This window comes from Aotus nancymaae, unplaced genomic scaffold (genome assembly GCF_030222135.1).
Source record: "Aotus nancymaae isolate 86718 unplaced genomic scaffold, 86718_ANA_hifiasm-v0.15.2.pri h1tg000028l, whole genome shotgun sequence".
NCBI classification, from domain to species: Eukaryota; Metazoa; Chordata; class Mammalia; order Primates; family Aotidae; genus Aotus; species Aotus nancymaae.
This window is the reverse complement of record NW_026988441.1, coordinates 7,450,591-7,471,557: the sequence shown is the minus strand read 5'-3', so window position 1 is coordinate 7,471,557 and position 20,967 is coordinate 7,450,591. Positions and strand designations below refer to the sequence as shown.

At 55.5% G+C, this 20,967-nt stretch overlaps 1 protein-coding gene across 1 annotated transcript; it reads left to right on the top strand.

Moving 5' to 3' along the window:
* Positions 1-504: 504 nt before the first annotated feature.
* On the top strand, positions 505-19,759 carry EHD2 (EH domain containing 2). Its single transcript, XM_012446621.2, has 5 exons — positions 505-908; positions 2,098-2,195; positions 6,254-6,666; positions 13,815-13,979; positions 17,350-19,759. Exons 1-5 carry the CDS (start codon positions 505-507, stop codon positions 17,899-17,901), a joined length of 1,632 nt encoding a protein of 543 aa, XP_012302044.1. The 3' UTR covers positions 17,902-19,759.
* Positions 19,760-20,967: the final 1,208 nt, after the last annotated feature.

Here is a 20,967-nt window from a genome sequence, read left to right as displayed (position 1 = left end):
TCTTGCTCTGTAGCCCAGGCTGGAGTGCAGTGGTGTGATCATACCTCACTGCAGCCTTGAACTCCTGAGCTCAAGCAATCCTCCTGCCTCAGTCTCCCAAAGTGCTGGGACTACAGGCATGTACCACCATGCCCTGCTAATTATTATTTTTTTGGTAGAGATGGTGGGGGGGGGGTCTCACTATTTTACCCAGGCTGGTCTTGAACTGCTGACCTTAAGCAATCTTCCTGCCTCATCCTCCCAAGATACTGGGATTGCAGGCATGAGCCACCGCGCCCGGCCCAATTCCCGTCTTCCTCATCCTCCGTGACCAGCCATTTGTGACCACGAATATCTGTGCTCCTCCTCCTCCTCCGCCACCCGTCCTGCCACGCAGACATTCCACATCCAGTCCCCTTTCCTCCTCCTTGCCCAGGCAGCCCAGGCTCACGCCCTCCCCTCGTCCCACAGGCAGCTCTTCACCTGCTCAGCTCTCCGTGAACCCCGTGGGCAGGCGCAGCCACCATGTTCAGCTGGCTGAAGCGGGGCGGGGCCCGGGGCCAGCAGCCCGAGGCCATCCGCACGGTGACCTCGGCCCTCAAGGAGCTGTACCGCTCGAAGCTGCTGCCGCTGGAGGAGCACTACCGCTTCGGGGCCTTCCACTCGCCCGCACTGGAGGACGCAGACTTCGACGGCAAGCCCATGGTGCTGGTGGCCGGCCAGTACAGCACAGGCAAGACCAGCTTCATCCAGTACCTGCTGGAGCAGGAGGTGCCCGGCTCCCGCGTGGGGCCTGAGCCCACCACCGACTGCTTCGTGGCCGTCATGCACGGGGACACCGAGGGCACCGTGCCCGGCAACGCTCTCGTCGTGGACCCAGACAAGCCCTTCCGCAAACTCAACCCCTTCGGAAACACCTTCCTCAACAGGTGCACCAGCCACGAGCCCAGGGCGCACCCGTCACCCTCCCTCCCTCCCTCCCTCCCTTTCCTCCCTCCCTTCCCTTCCCTTCTCTTCCCTTCTCCTTCCCTCCCTCCCTCCCTCTACCTCTTCCCCTCCCTCCCTTCCTTCTCTCCCTCCCTCCCCCTTCCCTCCCCTTCCCTCCCTCCTTCCTTCCCTTTCTTACCCTCCCCTCCCTCCCTCCCTCCCTTCCTTCTCTCCCTCCCTCCTCCTTCCCTCCCTTCCCTTCCCTCCATCCTTCCTTCCCTTCCTTTCCCTCCCCTCCCTCCCTCCCTTCCGTCTCTCCCTCCCTCCTCCTTCCCTCCCTTCCCTTCCCTCCATCCTTCCTTCCCTTCCTTTCCCTCCCCTCCCTCCCTCCCTCCCTCCCTCCCTCCTTCCTTCCTTCCTTCCTTCTTTCCTTCCTCTCAAACTCCTGGCCTCAGCTGATCCACCCTCCTTGGCCTCCCAAAGTGCTGGGATTACAGGTGTGAGCCGCCACACCCGGTCCTGGGGGTGCATCTTGCTGTCCCCCTTCTCTGTCCCCTCTCTGATGGTGTTTCCCTCCTTCTTAGCCCTGATTCCCTTCTCTCTACCCAATTCTCCCCAAGCCTTTCCACTTTCCTCTCCAGGGGAGTGCTGAGGCTGGTGAAGTCAGCATGCCTGGGGCAAATCCCGGCCAGCTGGGCGGCCTCAGGCAAATGACTTGACCTCTTCGCCCCTCTTGTAGCCTTATCTGCAAAATGGGGATCAGTCACCTTGGCCAACATGGTGAAACCCGTCTCCACCAAGAATACAAAAGATGAGCAGGGCATGGTGGTGTGTGTCTATAATCCCAGCTACTCAGGAGGCTGAGGCAGGAGAATCGCTTAAACCTAGGAGGCGGAGGTTGCAGTGAGCCGAGATCGCAACATTGCACTCCAGCCTGGGTGACAAGAGCGAAACTGCATCTTAAAAAATATATATATTAAAAAAATTGAACAGCACCTGGCACAGATTAAGTGCTCCCTGAACACAGGTTATGGCTGGTGATGGCTCTGAGACAGTCCCGGTCTCCCCGTCTCTGTCTGCAGTCTTTCTTTGCCTGTACAGGATGCTCTGCCGCAGGGCCCGAGTCCCTCCTCATGCTTTCCCTCCTTCTGTCCTTCCCTGCGCTGACCCCAACCCTGCCTCTGCCTCCAGGTTCATGTGTGCCCAGCTCCCCAACCAGGTCCTGGAGAGCATCAGCATCATCGACACCCCAGGCATCCTGTCGGGTGCCAAGCAGAGGGTGAGCCGAGGTGAGTGGGGCCGGACGCCGGGGTCTAAGGGAGGAGGGGCTGGGCCTGGACTCCTGGGTCTGAGGGAGGAGGGGCTGGGGGCCTGGACCCCAGGGTCTAAGGGAGGAGGGGCTGGGCCTGGACTCCTGGGTCTGAGGGAGGAGGGGCTGGGGCCTGGACTCCTGGGTCTGAGGGAGGAGGGCCTGGGGTCTGGACTCCTGGGTCTGAGGGAGGAGGGGCTGGGGGCCTGGACTCCTGGGTCTGAGGGAGGAGGAGCTGGGGGCCTGGACTCCTGGGTCTGAGGGAGGAGGGGCTGGGGGCCTGGACTCCTGGGTCTGAGGGAGGAGGAGCTGGGGCCTGGACTCCTGGGTCTGAGGGAGGAGGGCCTGGGGTCTGGACTCCTGGGTCTGAGGGAAGAGGGTGGGGTCTCCGCTGGGATCTGGGCCTGTGTCCTCTGGCCCTGGCTGGCGGGGCAGCTGCCAGGAGCTAGTGGAAGCCGTGACTGCTCCGTGCTGGCTGGCGCTGATGGGTGGGGGAGGTGTGTGGGTGACCACGTGGTGGGAGTGGGCAGGAGCGGCGTGTCTGGGCAGTCGGTTAGAATGGGGAGAGGTGAAGAGGGACAGGGATTCCGAGGCAATGAGGCAGCAGTGCAGGGAGACACAGGCCCAGAGGCAAGGCAGCGCCCCGGCAGGGGAGGCTGGGCCCTGCGACCTCCTGGCTCCGCGTCTGGGCCACAGATGGGGCTGAGAAGGGGATGGGAGGGGAATCTGGGTGGGGGCCAAGGCCGGGCCTGGAATTTATAAACAGCTGTGCGAGGAGAGCAGGGGGTGGATTCCAGCAGGGGCCTCCGGGTGCGCGGAGTCCCACCACCCCTCCCCGCCCAGCTCCGCATCTGTGTCTCCCACCCCCCACGGCCTTGGAGGCCCGGAACTGGGGCAAAGGAGGCGGCCATGCGGGGCAGAGGGGATGGGAGGCCCCAGCAAGGAGGCTGGGCCTGGGGTGCGGCGGGGGCGCCGGGGGTGAGCGTGTCCCTGGCCGCCGTCCAGAGGCCCCATGGGAGAAAGGCAGGAGGCAGCTGCAGAAACCATTGGGAGGACGCGCTGCCTGCCAAGGGCTGGAATTCCTGGGGCTCCCACCGCAGGGCCTGGGCCTGGGACAGCAGGACGGACGGAGGCTCTCTCGGCCAGGGCAGGGGTGCGGGCAGGGGGCGGTGGTGGGGGCGTGGGGAGTGGGGAACGGGGTCTCCTTCCCTGGCCTTGAGGGCAGAGGAAGAGGAGGAGAGAGTGTTCATCTGTTGGTGTGTGTGTGTGTGACTTGCTACACATCTTGGGAAAGTGTGTCATTGTGAGTGTACAGCTGGGTGTGGTGGTTCCCCGTGTTTGCGTGTAGCGGTGGACGTGCCTCATCGGGGCCATGGCTCTGAGGTTGTGTGACTTCAAATTGTGTACATGCCTCTGTGTGTGTGTGTGCATGCGTGTGCGTGCGTGCGTGTGCCTGTAACTGTGGCTGGATGACTTTGTTCTGTTTGTTTTTGCGGCAGCCTCCCTCTGTTGCCCAGGCTGGGGTGCAGGGGCGCGATCTCGGCTCACTGCGACCTCCGCCTCCTGAGTTCAAGTGATTCTTCTGCCTCAGGCTCCTGAGTAGCTGGGACTACAGGCACCATGCCCAGCTAATTTTTGTTTTGTTTTTTGTTTTTTTTTAGTAGAGACGAGGTTTCATCATGTTGGCCAGGCTGGTCTCGAACTCCTGACCTCAGGTGATCCTCCTGCCTTGGCCTCCCAAAAGCACTGGGATTACAGGTGTGAGCCACCACACCTGGCCTGCTGGATGACTTTGTGTGACTCTGATGGGCTGTGTAGGACTATGAGAGATTTTGTGTAATTGTATGCAACTGATTCTGTGTGTGTGTGTGTGAGAGAGAGAGACAGAGAGAGAAAGACATAAAAGGCATCTTTTGCCTATGTGGATAATTTAGTGTGTATCACTGTGGGTGTGCCTGTGTGTGAGATGGTCTGGACATATATGTGTGTCTGGGCCGTGTGTGACTTTGTGTGGCTGCGTGCCTGTGTGTGAGATGGTCTGGACATATATGTGTGTCTGGGCCGTGTGTGACTTTGTGTGGCTGCGCAGGGTGGGACAGGCTGCGGGGATTTTGTTGGACTGTATGTGACTACCTGTGATTGTATCTTGGGATACTGTGTGCTCATTGGACACACTCACAGATGTTTGTGGTCACACAATCACAAAGATACTGTGAGATGCACACACAGTCACAGACACCGCATGAACAGTCACAGAGCACAGTTCACACCCACACAGACACAACCACACACATATAGCCTCCCATGCCCTCCCAGACCCAAAGGAACCCACACAGACACAACCACACACAGTTACACAAAAGATACACTCCTGTATACACACATTCTCACATACACAACGCCACACAGGAGCACACAGCTGTGTCCCGAGATACAATCATAGCAGTGGATATGCATCATCGTGGCTCTGAGGGTGTGTGACTTCTAATTGTGTACATGCCGCTGGGTGTGTGTGTTTTTGCACACATCTGTGCAGGTCCCAGATTGTGAACATGGGTGTGTCTGGGAGCCTGAGTCTTGTAGTAATTGGCTATATTTGTAACCGAGTGTGTGCTACTGTGTGTGTGTGCATGTGAGCTCATGTGTGAGGCTGCCTCTTCATGTAAGATCTGTGAACACGTGTGTGATTGTCGCATAGTAAATCTCTCCAATCTGGGCTCTGCTACTTTTATTTATTTATTTTCTGCTACTTTTAAACTGTGGGACCTTGGGCAAGCCACTTAACTTCTCTTTGCCTCAGTTTTCTTATCTGCAAAATGAGAAAACATACAGGCCGGGCGCGGTGGCTCATGCCTGTAATCCCAGCACTTTGGCTGAGGTGGGCAGATCATCTGAGGTCAGGAGTTCGAGACCAGCCTGGCCAACATGGTGAAACCCTGTCTCTACTAAAAATACAAAAATTAGCCTGGCATGGTGGCACATACCTGTAGTCCCAACTACTCAGGAGGCTGAGGCAGGAGAATCACTTGAACCTGGGAGGCAGAGGTTGCAGTGAGTTGAGATTGTGCCACCGCACTCCAGCCTGGGCAACAGAGTGAGACTCTGTCTCAAAAAACAAAAACCACAATGGGAATGATAACACTGTTAGCCTCACAGTTGTCCTAAGGGTTAAATTAGTTAAAAAACATACAAAGCACTTAGAAAGGTATGTGTGCACACAGTAGGTGCTATGAAAGTGCCAGTGATGCCTGTTTTTCTTGGGCGAGTGCCCTCGTGGACCCTTCCTGCCACGTCTCCCATCCCACACTGACTCAACCCCTGTCCCTCCTTCCCTCCCCGCCCCATGAGACACACTTTCCCAATCTGGGCCAGTGTGTGTGTTCGCGGAGACACTGGGAGGGAGAGGGGATCCAGCTGCCGTCCCTCCAGTGACCTGGCCCTTCCTCCCCAGCAAAAGAAAAGGAGGATGGACAGGGCACGGTGGCTTACACCTGTAATCCCAGCACTTTGGGAGGCCGAGGCTGGAAGATCACAAAGGTCAAGAGATTGAGACCATCTGGCTACAGGGGGCAGTCACCCCACCTTTGCTTTTTTTTTTTTTTTTTTAAGATGAAGTCTCACTCTGTTGCCAGGCTGGAGTGCAGTGGCGTGATCTCGGCTCATTGCAACCTCCGCCTCCCAGGTTCAAGTGATTCTCCTGCCTCAGCCTCCTGAGTAGCTGGGACTACAGGTGTGTGCCACCACACCCGGCTAATTTTTGTATTTTTAGTAGAGACAGGGTTTCACCATGTTGGCCAGGATGGTCTCAATCTCTTGACCAGATGGCTCGAGGGGCTGGGGCCAGAGTGAGGGAGGAGATTCTGGGGCCTGGGAAGCCAGAGCAGAGGTCCCCACTGAGGGCGTTGGCTCTTTTGCCCAGACAGGATTTGAACAGCCAACTACGTGAACATCTTTACAGTCCAATATGCAAGAGAATGGCTGGGGGGTGGGGGTCTGACTTCTGCCGCTTGCGCCCCTGTCTTCCCACTCCCTCGCCAGGCTACGACTTCCCGGCCGTGCTGCGCTGGTTCGCGGAGCGCGTGGACCTCATCATCCTGCTCTTCGACGCGCACAAGCTGGAGATCTCCGACGAGTTCTCCGAGGCCATCGGCGCGCTGCGGGGCCACGAGGACAAGATCCGCGTGGTGCTTAACAAGGCCGACATGGTGGAGACGCAGCAGCTGATGCGCGTCTACGGCGCGCTCATGTGGGCGCTGGGCAAGGTGGTGGGCACGCCCGAGGTGCTGCGCGTCTACATCGGCTCCTTCTGGTCCCAGCCCCTCCTCGTGCCCGACAACCGGCGCCTCTTCGAGCTGGAGGAGCAGGACCTCTTCCGCGACATCCAGGGCCTGCCCCGGCACGCCGCCTTGCGCAAGCTCAACGACCTGGTCAAGAGGGCCCGGCTGGTGCGGGTGAGTTGTCCCGGGGGCTGGGCGCGCATTCTGGGAGGAGGGCGCAGGGGCGGCCCCTGCCTTTCCTCGGTCCTCCCCTACCAGTGCTGCGAGTCCCGGACTTACCAGTGCCCAGATCAGTTTTCTTGAAGTTGGGTCATTCTGGCCGGAGTGGAGCGGGGAGGGGAAAGTGCATGCAGGCTCATTCCTCCCCTTTCCATTTCTGTCACGTCCCTGTCTCCCTGGCTGCTCTGTTCTGATATTTCTTCTCTTCTTTTTTCTTCTTCTTCTTCCTCCTCCTCCTTCTCTCCTTCTTTCTTCTCCTACTTCCTCTTGCTCCTTCTCCTCCTTCCTTCCTCCATTCCTCTCTCCCTTCTGCCCTCCTCCCTTCCTCCTTCCTTCCATCCTCTTTCCTTCCCTCTTCTTCCTTTTTTTTTTTTTTTTAAGATGGGGTCTTGCTCTGTTGCCCTGGCTGGAGTGCGATGATGCAATCACAGCTCACTACAGCCTTGAACTCCAGTGCTCAAGGGATCCTCCCTCCTCAGCCTGCCCCAAGTATCTGGGACCACAGGCACACGCCACCACACCCAGCTAATTTTTTATTTTTTGTAGAGACGGGGTCTTGCTATGTTGCCCGGGCTGGTCTTGAACACCTGCCCTCAAGTGATCCAACCCCCTTTGGCCTTCCAAAGTGCTGGGATTACAGGCATGAGCTCTATTGAATTTTTGAGATTCCTATAAAATATAAACATACCAATACTCATTATTCTACCTTCTTTGTTTATTTTTTGATAATTTATAAGATTGTGGCTCAAAGGTTCCCAAGTTCATTGGTTTATTCCACAAATATTTCTTTTCTTCTTCTTTTTTTGAGACGGACTTTCATTCTCGTTGCCGAGGCTGGAGTGCAATGGTGTGATCTTGGCTCACTGCTACCTCCACCTCTGGGGTTCGAGCCGTTCTCCTGCCTCAGCATCCCGAGTAGCTGGGATTACAGGCACACACCACCATGACTGGCTAATTTTGTATTTTTAGTAGAGATGGGGTTCCACCATGTTGGTCAGGCTGGTGACTGAGATCCAACTCCCTACCTCAGGTGATCCTCCTGCCCTGGCCTCCCAAAGTGCAGGGATTACAGGCTTGAGCCACTGTGCCCCACCCACAAATATTTTCTGAATGCTTTCTGTACACATGGTGCTGGCACTGGGGATGGAGGGAACAGACGAGGGTTCAGCCCTCCTGGGGCCCACCTTTTTTAAAATTTTTATTAATTGAGCTGGGTGTGATGGTTCATGCCTGTAATCCCAGCACTTTGGGAGGCTGAGGTGGGCGGATCACCTGAGGTCAGAAGTTCGAGACCAGCCTGACCAATATGGTGAAACCCCATCTTAAAAAAATTTTTTTTTAATTAATTAATTTATTTTTAAGCTGGTCAAATTTAGCAGTGGGGGCAGGGGAGGCTGCATGCCAACTTTAGTGACACTCAAACTAATAAGTTCTGATAACCGAGGCTGGGCATGGTGCCTCACGCCTGTCATCCCAGCACTGTGGGAGGATTGCTGGAGCCCAGGCATTGGAGACCAGCCTGGGCAACATAATGAGACCCCATCTCTATTTAAAAAAAAAAAAAAAAAAAAAAAAAGCCAGCCATGGTGGCTCACGCCTGTAATCTCAGCACTTTGGGAAGCCAAGGCAGGCAGATCACGAGGTCAGGAGATCGAGACCATCTTGGCCAACATGGTGAAACCCCGTCTCTACTAAAAATACAAAAATTAGCCAGTTGTGGTGGTGGGCACCTGGAATCCCAGCTATTCAGGAGGCTGAGGCAGGGGATTCGCTTGAACCTGGGAAAGGGAGGTTGCAGTGAACAGAGATCATGCCACTGCACTCCAGCCTAGGTGACAGTACAAGACTCTGTCTCAAAAAAAAAAAAAAAAAAGATGAATTTATTCCATCTTAGGCGCTTCACACCACCCGTCTCCCGTGACACCCGTGCGATTGTGGTCACAGGCTGTCCCCTTCCCTCACTCCCGTCTCTGTCCTCATCTCGCCTTCCCTTCCCATCATCCCCTGCACTTCACACTGGTGGCCTCGGTCCTGCCCCAGGGCCAGTGTGCTTGCTGGTCCCTCCTCCTGGAAGCCTCTTCTGCCTTCTTCCCCCTCCCACCTGGCCATCTCCAAGGCACACTCACTCCTTACCCCATTCAAGACTCTACTTAAATGCTTGCTTCGCAGGAAAGCTGTCCCTGCCTCCTTTGAATGAATATAACCCCCACATGGGCCCTTCTTTACCCCAATACTATTGCTGTGCTGTTTTCTTTTCTTTCTTTTTTTTTTTTTAGACGGAGTCTCGCTCTGTCACCCAGGCTGGAGTGCAGTGGCATGATCTTGGCTCACTTCGACCTCTGCCTCCCAGGTTCAAGCGATTCTCCTGACTCAGCCTCCTGAGTAGCTGGGATTACAGGTGCCCGCCACCACAGCCTGGCTAATTTTTTTTTTTTTTTTTTAAAGACAGGGTTTCACCATGTTGGTCAGGCTAATCTTGAACTCCCAACCTCAGGTGATCCTCCCGCCTCGGCCTCCCAGAGTGCTGGGATTACAGGCGTGAGCCACCGCATCTGGCCTAATTTTTGTATTTTTAGTAGAGATGGGGTTTCACCATGTTGGTCAGGCTGGTCTCGAACTCCTGACCTCAGGTGATCTGCCCGCCTCGGCCTCCCACAGTGCTGGGATTACAGGCATGAGCTACCTGGCCCTGCCAATCGGGGCTCTTGAAATTCTTTCACTGATTTATCCCCAGTGCCCGGAACAGAATTGGTGCTCTGTAAATATTTATTGAATGAATGACATTGAACAAACAGTAGCACTGAACAAAATCTCCTCTATGCCTGGCCTGGTGTTGGGCGGTTCAGGGACACAGCAGTGACCACTGTGGTTCCAGCTCTGTCCTGCTCAGGCTCCCAGTCCTAATAATGAAGGCAGTTCCAGGACTCTGTCCTGGCTGGGGCTCCTGGAGAGGAGACAGATCCATCCCCAGACAGTGATGACGCAGTGTGCTCAGAGCTGGGGCCGGGCAGCTGGGGGAGTCAGAGAGGGCTTCTTTGGAGGAGAGGGCATCTGAGGGAAGACATCAGTGTTGATCCCAGTGTAGACAGTGTGCAGAACTCAATTAGAGGCCGAGGATGTGGTTGAGATCAGACCACAGGAGGTGGTGTGGGCTGTGTAGGGGAATCTGTGCTTTGTCTTAAGGGCACTGGGGAGCCACGGAAGGGTTTGGAGCAGGAAAAGGAGACAATTAGACTCAAGCTAACTTTTGGAGGGTGGATTCAAGGCAGGTGAGTTTAGGGGACTCCTGACCAGGGAAAAGGCTGGAGGTTCCTGGATCAGGACAGGCCTTGGGGAGGGAGAGGGGAAAGGAGAGGGCCGGTTCCAGAACGATTTTGGAGCCGAATAGAACATTCACAGGGGAGGCTGCCAGGGTGGAGGCAGGGCAGGAAGCTGGGCAGGCAGGGAGGCCCAGAAGGTTCTAGGGGGTGGAGGAGCCTGAGGTGTTGGTTTAAGGAGCAGGGAGAGTGGGTGAGTCAGTGTCCCCGCCCCACCCCAGGAATCCTCCTTCAAAGGGAGCGGCCCAGTGTGGACGGGGCTGCAACTCCTGGAATTCACCTTGCGCTCCTCCGCCCACGCGGCTCTGGAGTGTCGGTCTCTTTCTGTCAGTCCTCTTTCTACCTCTCTCTCAGTCTCTTTCTTCTCCATTTTTACCTTCTCTTTTATTCTAACTCCCCTTCCTTCTCTTTCTCACCCTCTCTGTCTCCTCCTGTCTCTCCATCTCTCCCCCGACCCTCTCCCTGCCTTCCTCCTGGTCTGGCTCAGATTTCCCCGGGTTCGTTCCTGCGGGTCCCTTGTGGGGATCTGGAGCCCAGGGCCCAGGGACAGAGGGGCGGGGCTGGGCCAGACACCTGGTGCCCCCGCCAGGCTGGAGGCGGCTCCGGAAACCCAGACAAACCCCGGTGTCAGGGACCCAGCCCCGGCCCAGGCCGCCCTCCCACCTTATCTCTTCCTGGCACCTTCCCCTGCTTCCTCTCTGGAAAAGCCATCAGCGCCCTCCCGCATCCCCGCCTCTGGTCCCCATGGAGCCGCCCCTCGGCCCTGCCCCCTGGCCCCATTGGCCCGCTCTGGCAGGTCCCGCCCCCAGCCCGGCCACACCCTTGCCGTGATTGGTCCTTCAGACCCATAGGCACTTCCTCCCCCTCTTCCTGCAGGTTCATCCGTGGCTCCCCAGTGCCGCTCAGGACACAGGAGCCTGGCATTCAGGGTTGGCTGTGACCAAGGCCCACTGGCCCTCCCCCCACCTCTGCTCCTCACGTATGAGTCTGCCACACTTGGTCGCCACCAACAATAGCCCCACTGTTAACTTCCCCTCGTGCTCTCCTTCAAAGCCACCAGGCCCTCTGGGACTCTCTGGGAGGAGGTAATCGCCCTCCTCCCAGTGCCTCAGTTTCCCTGTCTGTACGATGGAGGGTGTGGACGAATCCTCTGGCTCTAGGTTTTTCGGTTGAAGTGATAGCTGCTAGAAGGGGCGATTTTATGACGCCAAGGCCAAGATCTTGGAAGGGTCAGATTCTAAAGAGGCCAAGATGCCCTGAACCGTCAGACCAGACTCCCCGCAGTGGCCGAAAGACATTGATTCAGCAGTGGCCAAGCGCATGCAGCATTGTACTAGATTCGAGCTACAGCAGGGAACAAAGATAAATCCCTTTTCTCGTAGAATTACTTCTTAGGGGGGAAGCAGACATTGGGCAAATCAATGGTTACAAAGAAAAATGAAGCAGAGGAAAGGGGGGCTGGCAAGGGACTATTTTAGGGTGGTCTGAAGGAGAGGAAGGGGTGAGCCAAGTGGCGATTGGGTGGAAGAGCAGCGCATGCGGCGAGAACAGCATGTGCAAAGGCCCTGGGGCAGCCATGTGCTTGATGTGTTCGAGCTGAGAGCCCAGCGGGGCTGGAGACAGGGCGGTGGTGGACGGTGGAAGAGATGAGGATTTCGAACCAGCCAGGGGCCACCAGCATTCTCAGTATTCTAAATCTGTGATTCTTTAAAAGAATTTTTTTTTTTTTTTTTTTTTTTTTTGAGATGGAGTGTTGCTCTGTCGCCCAGGCTGGAGTGCAGTGGTGTGATCTCAGCTCACTGCAACCTCCGCCTCCCGAGTTCAAGCGATCCTCCTGCCTCAGCCTCTTGAGTAGCTGGGATTGCAGGCGTGCACCACCACGCCCAGCTAATTTTTGTATTTTTAGTAGAGATGGGGTTTCACCATGTTGGCCAGGCTGGTCTCCAACTCCTGACCTCAGGTGATCCACCCACCTTTGCTTCCCAAAGTGCTGGGATTACAGGCCTGAGCCACCGTGCCTGGCCCACAATCCTATAAATTATTGCAAAATAAACAAATAGGTCAGAATAATGAATATTGGTATGTCTATATTTTATAGGAAGCTCAAAAATTAAATATTGCTCATGCCTGTAATCGCAGCACTTTGGGAGGCCAAGGTGGAAGGATCACTTGAGGGCAGGAGTTCAATACCAGCCTGGGTAGCATAGCAAGACCTTGTCTCTACAAAAGTTTTTAAAAAATTAGCGGGGCATGGTGGTGCACACCTATAATCCCATCTAATCGTGGGAGCTGAGGGAGGATCACTTGAGCCCAGGAGTTTAGACTGTAGTGAGCTATGATGTCGCCACTGCACTCTAGCCTGGGTGACAGAGTGAGACTCTGTCTCTAAAAAAATGAATAAATAGGCTGGGCAAGGTAGCTCATGCCTGTAATCCCAGCTACATGGGAGGCTGAGGCAGGAGAATCAATTGAACCTGGGAGGCAGAGGTTGCAGTGAGCCGAGATTGCTCTGTTGCACTCCAGCCTGGGCAACAAGAGTAAAACTCTGTCTTTAAAAAAAAAAAAAAGATTGTGTCTCTAAGGTTCCCGAGTTCATTGGTTTATTCCACAAATATTTCTTGAGTGCTTTCTGTACACATTGTACCAGTGCCGGAGATGGAGGGAACAGACAAGTTTCCAGCCCTTCTGGGGCTCTTTTTTTTTTTCCTCTTTCTAATTTTTTGAGACAAGGTCTTGCTCTGTCACCCAGGCTGGAGTGCAGTGGTGCGATCATGGCTCACTGCAGCCTTGACCTCCCCGGCTTCCGTGATCCTCCCATCTCAGCCTCTTGAGTAGAGAAGGTTAATAAATAGAGAAGGGCAATAAATCAAGTCATTATTTGCACCACTGCACTCCAGCCTGGGTGACAGAGCAAGACCCTGTCTCAGAAAAAGGAAAGAAAAGTAAGGGAGAGATAAAGGAGGAGGCAAAAGGGACTCATTGATAGGTTGGATGTGGCTGGTCAACAGGAGGAAGAATCAAAAATCAAATCAAGAATGATTTCTAGAGCTGGGCACTGTGGCTCCCGCCTGAAATCCCAACACTTTGGGAGGCCACGGCGGGTGGATCAGCTGAGGTTAGGAGTTCAGCCTGGCCAACATGGAGAAACCAACCCGGTCTCTAAAAAAATTAGCCGGTGTGGTGGCGCACACCTGTTAATCCCCACTACTTGGGAGGCTGAGGCAGGAGAACTGCTTGAACCTGGGAGCTGGAGGTTGCAGCGAGCTGAGATTGCGCCACTGCACTCCAGCCTAGGCTACAGAGTGAGACTCCAGCTCAAAAGATAAAAAGAAAAGAAAAGAAATTCAAATTCTCACGCCCTAGCCCAAAGCAAGTGAATTGGAATCTCTGGGAGTGGGGCCGGCAACCTGTGGTTTTTGTTTTTGTTTTTGAGATAGAGTCTCGCTCTGTCACCAGGCTGGAGTGCAGTGGTGCCATGATCTTGGCTCACTGCAACCTCTGTCTCCAGGTCCAAGCGGTTCTCCTGCCTCAGCCTCCTGAGTGGCAAGGAGTACAGGCGCACACCACCACAGCCAGCTAATTTTTTGCATTTATAATAGAGACAGGGTTTCACCATGCTGGCCAGGCTGGTCTTGAACTCCTGACCTTGTGATCCACCAGCCTCGGCCTCCCAAAGTGCTGGGATTACAGGCGTGAGCCACCGCACCCAGCCCAGGCAACCTGTGTTTTAACAAGCACCCCCCGGGAGGACCTTGACGCAGGCTCAGGTGGGCACTCTTCCCACAGGTTCACGCTTATATCATCAGCTACCTGAAGAAGGAGATGCCCTCTGTGTTTGGGAAGGAGAACAAGAAGAAGCAGCTGATCCTCAAACTGCCCGTCATCTTTGCTAAGATTCAGCTGGAGCATCACATCTCCCCTGGGGACTTTCCTGATTGCCAGAAAATGCAGGTGGGAAGCTGCCCTGGAGCGGGTAGTGGGGGGCGGTGATGAGAAGGTTGGCTTCTGGAGGCTCTGAGATGGGACCTCAAAAGCCGGAGGGATGGATGGCAGGTTCTGGAAAGCACCTCCCTCAAATAGTGCCGTGGGAGCATGGTTTTATGAGTCAGGCTAGGGGAGTGAAGAGAAAACCCAAAATAACAGTGGCTAAATTAAGATGGAGGCTTTTTTCTTTCTTTCCTCCATAAAAGTCCCAGAAGTGGTCCAGGACTGTTTTGGTGCTTTACAGAGCCAGGGATCGAGTCCCCTTCTGTCTTATTTGTCTTCCATGCCTGCCTCCAGGCTCAAGGAATCTCATGGTACAAAAGGGCTGTTAATGCTCCAGCCATTGTGTCTGCATTCCAGCCAGCAAGAAGTTGGGAAGGGGAAGAAAATGTACAGTTTCTCTTTTTTTTGAGACAAAGTCTCACTCTGTCACTCAGTCTAGAGTGCAGTGGCACGATCTCGGCTCACTGCAGCCTCCCCTGCCCGGGTTCAAGCTATTCCCCCGCCTCAGCCTCCCGAGTAGCTGGGATTACAGGTGAGCACCACCACATCCAGCTAATTTTTGTATTTTTAGTAGAGACAGGATTTCACCATGTTGGCCAGGCTGGTCTCGAACTCCTGACCTACTAATCTGCCCACCTTGGCCTCTCAAAAGTGCCGGGATTACAGGCGTGAGCCACTGCGCCCGGCCCAGAAAGTGTACAGTCTCTTTAAGAACACTTTCTGTTTATTTTCATTTATTTATTTTTTAGAGACTTAAATATTTATATTTGTAAATATTTGAAATATATACGGCTGAGCACAGTGGCTCATGCCTGTAATCCCAGCACTGTGGGAGGCTGAGGCAGGCAGATCGCCCGAGGTCAAGAGTCACTTTGTGCTAGAGCAGCTATAGGGGTGGGCCTGCTGTCATGCTGCTTCTCACATGGGCAACTCCAAGTTGCCTGCAAAAGGTGGATTCCTTTTGCAGCCCCATGTGAATTTCCCGAGCCAAGGCAGACAGGCCAGCTGATGAGGACTCCAAAGGGGTGGGGCTCCTAGGTTGCAACCTGGATTCCCTGGCAGCCAGGGTATGACGAAGTCCAAGTGCACTGAAGCAAGCACAGGTTACACGTGCAGCTTCTACTGCTCGCCCGTTCAATACGCAGCCATTAGCCACGTGGGCTTATTTACATTAGTTAAAATAAATAAAATACAGGCCAGATGCAGTGGCTCACTCCTATTATCCCAGCACTTTGGGAGGCTGAGATAGGAGGATCACCTGAGGTCAGGAGTTCGAAACCAGCCTGGCCAACATGGTGAAACCCCATCTCTACTAAAAATGCAAAATTAGCCGGGCGTGGTGGCGGGTACCTATAATCTCAGCTACTCTCAAGACTGAGGCAGGGAGAATCGCTTGAACCTGGGAGGCGGAGGTTGCAGTGAGCAACCTCTCTGTGGGGAGGGGGTGGTCCCAGGAAGCCCTGATAACCTGATCATTCCAAACCTCAGCTCCAAACCTGGCAGCCAGCACTCAGCGCTTCCTGCGTGGTACGGTAGCGCAGTGGCAGGAACTGAGCTTTCTTAACCTGCCTTTTTACTCCCCTCTCCCTGCCTTTTTTTTTTTTGAGACAAAGTCTTGCCCTGTCACCCAGGCTGGAGTGCAGAGGTGCTATCTTGGCTCACTGCAACCTCCACCTCCCGAGGTTCAAGTGATTCTCCTGCCTCAGCTTCCCAAAGTAGTTGGGACTGCAGGTGTGCACCACTATGCCTGGCTAATTAAAAAAAAAATTTTTTTAATTTAGAAATAGAGTTTTGAGGCTGGGCGTAATGGCTCATGTCTGTAATCACAGCACTTTGGGAAGCTGAGGTGGGCGGATATTCTGAGGTCAGGAGTTCGAGACCAGCTTGGCCAACATGGTGAAACCCCATCTCTACTAAAAATATGAAAATTAGCTTGGCGTGGTGGTGGGTGCCTGTAATCCCAGCTACTCGGGAGGCTAAGGCAGCAGAATTGCTTGAACCCTGGAGACGGAGGTTGCAGTGAGCTGAGATCATGCCATTGCACTCCAGCCTGGGCAACAGAGAGAGACTAGTCTCAAAAAAAAAAAAAAAAAAGGAAAAGAAATAGGGTTTTACCATGTTGCCCAGGCTGCTCTTGCACTCCTGGGCTCAAGCGATTCTCCCACCTCAGCCTCCCAAAGTGCTGGAATTACAGGTGTGAGCCACTAACACGTGCTGAGTCTAACTTTCGCTGTTGGGCATGCTGGCTGGGCAGCTGGAGTTGGGTAGAGGGCAGTTAGGGTCCTCGGCCGGTGGGGATGCTCTGAGAAGGTCATATCTGATGCGAAAATATTGAAACCTTTCTCTGCCAGCCGGCAAAGGGCTACTGCTCTCACTCATCAGAGGGGCCCCAGCCTCCCCACCCTTCAGTAATTCTGGGGTGCAGGAGAAAGCCTCTGGGACCTTGTTGCCCACGTGTCTTCTCAGTGGTGGATGCCGGAGCAGAACAGGTTGTTAGATATTCCAATACTTCTGCATGTGTCAGTAAAGATCTGCTACGCTGGCCGGGGCAGTGGCTCACCTGCAGTCCCAGCACTTTGGGAGGCCAAGGTGGGAGGATCGCTTGAGCCCAGGAGTTTGAGACCAGCCTGGGCAACATAGCAAGACCCTGTCTCTACAAATAACTAAACGCTTAGCTGGGTATGGTGGTGTATGCCTGTGGTCCCAGCTACTTGGGAGAGTCTAGCCTGGGTGACAGAGCGAGGCCCTGTCAAAAAAACAGAATGAAACAAAACAAAAAACAGGCCGGCCACGGTGGCTCATGCTTGTAATCCCAGCACTTTGGGAGGTGTGCGAATTGCCTGAGGTCAGGAGTTCAAGACCAGCCTGGCCAACATGGTGAATCCCCGTCTCTACTAAAAATACAAAAATCAGGCCAGGTGTGGTGGCTCACGCCTGTAATCCCAGCATTTTGGGAGGCTGAGGCGGTTGGATCACCTGAGGTCAGGAGTTCAAGACCAGCCTGACCAACATGGATAAACCCCATCTCTACTAAAAATACAAAATTAGCCGGGCATGGTGGTACATGCCTGTAATCCCAGCTACTTGGGAGGCGGAGGCAGGAGAATCACTTGAACCTGGAAGGCGGAGGTTGCAGTGAGCCGAGATCACACCAGTGCACTCCAGCCTGGGTGACAAAGCAAGACTCTGTCTCAAAAGAAACAAACAACAAAAAAACCCCACAACAGCTGCCCGCGCCCCTCAAGCTTCCCCAGTGTCCTGGTTCCACCTTGCAGCTTGAGGGCCTCAGGGAGGGTACTGCCTGAATTCTGGGTGCCCCTGTCCCCCACCACAGGAGCTGCTGATGGCACACGACTTCACCAAGTTTCACTCGCTGAAGCCGAAGCTGCTGGAGGCGCTGGATGAGATGCTGACACACGACATTGCCAAGCTGATGCCCCTGCTGCGGCAGGAGGAGCTGGAGAGCACGGAGGTGGGCGTGCAGGGGGGCGCTTTCGAGGGCACCCACATGGGCCCGTTCGTGGAGCGGGGGCCCGACGAGGCCATGGAGGACGGCGAGGAGGGCTCGGACGACGAGGCCGAGTGGGTGGTCACCAAGGACAAGTCCAAGTACGACGAGATCTTCTACAACCTGGCGCCCGCCGACGGCAAGCTGAGCGGCTCCAAGGCCAAGACCTGGATGGTGGGGACCAAGCTCCCCAACTCGGTGCTGGGGCGCATCTGGAAGCTGAGCGACGTCGACCGCGACGGCATGCTGGATGACGAGGAGTTCGCGCTGGCCAGCCACCTTATCGAGGCCAAGCTGGAGGGCCACGGGCTGCCCACCAACCTGCCCCGTCGCCTGGTGCCACCCTCCAAGCGGCGCCACAAAGGCTCTGCTGAGTGAGCCGGTGCACACCCCCATGGCCCCGCTGTGGCTCCCCAGCTCCAGTCGGCCGCACGCACACCCCTGCCCTGGCTCACACATGCCCTCCCTGCCCTCCCTGCCCTGCTGTAAGGACCGGGGGGTCTCCCTCCCCACTACCGCCAGGCACCCCGGTGGAAGCATTTAGAGGGGACCACGGGAGGGACAAGACTTCTCTGTCTGCCCTTCACACCTCCAGCCTCACGTTCACTTAGGCACATCACAGACACTAGCACGCGCAGGCATCCATTCATCCGTTATTCATTCAGATATTTATTGAGCACCTACTATGTGCCCAGCCCTGTTCTACGCACTGGGCATTACCATAGAGAACAAAATAGACAAATATGTGTGCCCTGTGGAAGCCGACATTCCCAGGAGAGGGCACCTACACGGTCACGCAAACACACACTCATTCCTAGCAGGACCCTGGCCCCTCCCGTGGGGAAGCAGCCCTGTGGTTGAAATGACTAACAGACAAACAGACCCCTTTCTGCTCCACTTCCTCCTGCCCAGCCAGGCAAGAAGCCCAACCCATTCCATCACATCCTCAGGTCTCGGGACCATGGCGGGGGCTCACAGGGGAGACACAGCCTCCTGTTTCCTCAGATGGGCCTCTCCGAAGCCCCTCCCCTTGCTTGGGGAAAGCCCCCAATTCTGTCCACACCCATTTCTTTTCTATGTTTTTTTTTTTTGAGAGGGAGTCTCGAACTGTCGCCCAGGCTGGAGTGCAGTGCTGCGATCTTGGCTCACTGCAACCTCTGCCTTTTGGGTTCAAGCAGTTCTCCTGCCTCAGCCTCCCAAGTAGCTGGGATTACAAGTGTTTGCTGTTTTGTTTTTTTTTCAGTAGAGATGGGGTTTCATCATGTTGGCCAGGCTGGTCTTGAACTCCTGACCTCAGGTTATCCGCCCTCCTTGACCTTTCAAAGTGCTGGGATTACAGACATAGAGCCACTGTGCCCAGCCCACACCCATTTCTTTATGTTTATTATTTTTTATTTTTATTTTTGAGACGGAGTGTTACTCTGTTACCCAGGCTGGAGTGCAGTGGTGAGATCTCAGCTCACTGCAACCTCCTCCTCCTGGGTTCAAGTCATTCTTGTGCCTCAGCCTCCCAAGTAGCTGGGACTGCAGGCACGAGTCACCACCCTGGCTAATTTTTGTATGTTTAGTAGAGACGGGGTTTCGCCATGTTGGCCAGGCTGGTCTCGAACTCCTGACCTCAGGTAATGCATCCGCCTCAACCTCCCAAAGTGCTGGGATTACAGACATGAGCCACTGCGCCCGGCTTCACACCCATTTCTTTAAAAAGGATCCTACAGCAGGCAGAAAAGCCCCTTCCATCCCAGCTGTACCCCGTTGGAGGTATTTCCGTCCTCCACCCACGTGTTTGGGGCTCCTGGCCCCCTGGAAACTTCGCACAGCTGGTGGTCTGGACTTACGGATTGCTGGGCCACCGCCTATCTGCCCCCCTCCACGCCACCCCGCCATTCCATATTTAAGTGGAGCGCCTACTAGATAGAAAGGCCCCGGGGCTTTATTTTAGTCTACTTTTCAGGGATGTTGTGGGCGACGGAGGGGGCTTCTTGGTGCTACAGCCCTCTCCCCACTCCTAAAGGGACCCCGACGCTGTTTGCTGTCTTCACCACGTATTAGTTCTTGACCCTGGCAGGGGACCCCATGGAACAGACGGTGAAGAGCAAAATACATGGAGGCGACGCCCCCTTCAGGATGCTCGCTGGGATTCCCACGCCCAATATTGTCCCCCACCCCGTGGCTGGGAGGGGCATCTGAACGGAACAGTGTCCCCAAAGAGCGAATAAAACCAAGGCTTCTTCCCAAGTGGCAGGCTGGCTGGCTTGGGACAGGGATCGCCCGTCCTTCCCCAGGGAAGGAGAGACCTAGGCTGGATTTGGGGTGGGGGGAGGCCCCCTTCCGTGCTCTCAGGGGCGGGGTGGAGTCCGTGACTCAATGCAGCGAGGCCTGGTGACTCAGGCCTGGGCTGGGGGCCAGACCGGCATATTTTCCGAAGAAAAGTGACTCTGGGGCCCTCCCCTCGGGACATCCCTCCCTCCCACCTCCCGCGGCGGGGGCCTGGGAACCAAGCCCTGGGGCGCGCGCGATGTGTGTGTGTGTTCGGGCACGAAGTGCTCCACCAGCCCCTCCCTCCCCCGCTGCCCTGCCCGGCACCTTGCCCTTGCACAACCTAGGTACACAACTCCAGACGCGTTACGCCAGGGACACACACCGGCCCCTGTAGGGGAGGGGAGGACCTTGCTCACACGGGCTGCCAGGAGTGCGCGCGTGCTCACAACCCGGGGACTCTTGGCCAGAGCTGGGCAGCTCGCCCCACGCGCAAGGTCCCGCGCACTCACACCCAGCCACACCCACGGCGCCCCGGGACACGCTGGCCGCGCGCTCTTTCCGCCCACGCGGGCCCGGTCTCGCGGTTCGCTGCGCCCCCTGGCGGACGCTCAGGAAACAGGCAGGTTGTGGTCGCCAAAACCCCTGTCCCAGGTGGTCGGGCGCTGGGTGGGCTGAGGGGGTTGGGGAGAGCGGGTCTCGGAGGGCTATGATGATCCAGGGCCTGTTACGTTTCCAGCGTTCTGCGCAAGGATCTAGCTGAGTTCAGCTGTGTGACCATGTGTGGGGCGCCTTCCCTCTCTGTGCATGTTAGAGTCACAGCAAGGCAAGCCCATAGACCCCCTCCTCCCCATTCTCCCCTGCTAAGCCGAGCTCTTAACAGAAACAGCCTCAAGCCATGTAAACAGGACACCCGTGGTCACACCCAGCTCTCGAACCCAGGATGTTGACCCAATTAAGCAGAATGTCAGCCCCTGAGAACCAAGAGGCGGTTTTTCTTAGAATAGCACCCGGCTACCTGCAAACCCCCTATATAACCCCCATAGTTTGTAAGCCAGGCTGCTGCCTTCACTGCCTGTGGCTGTGATGGAGGCTTAGCAGGTTGAAATAAACTACTAAACCTGACCCTGGGTCTGCCTCTCCATCCTTTCAATCAACCTTACAGTGCCTTTTCCCCTTATGAGT

Bases quoted from the DNA above. Each gene is read 5' to 3' on its own strand.
- EHD2 (XM_012446621.2), top strand. From the start codon at position 505: ATGTTCAGCTGGCTGAAGCGGGGCGGGGCCCGGGGCCAGCAGCCCGAG. The intron at 2,196-6,253 runs GTGAGTGGGGCC...CTCCCTCGCCAG, and splicing joins CAAGCAGAGGGTGAGCCGAG to GCTACGACTTCCCGGCCGTG. The intron at 13,980-17,349 runs GTGGGAAGCTGC...CCCCCACCACAG, and splicing joins CTGATTGCCAGAAAATGCAG to GAGCTGCTGATGGCACACGA.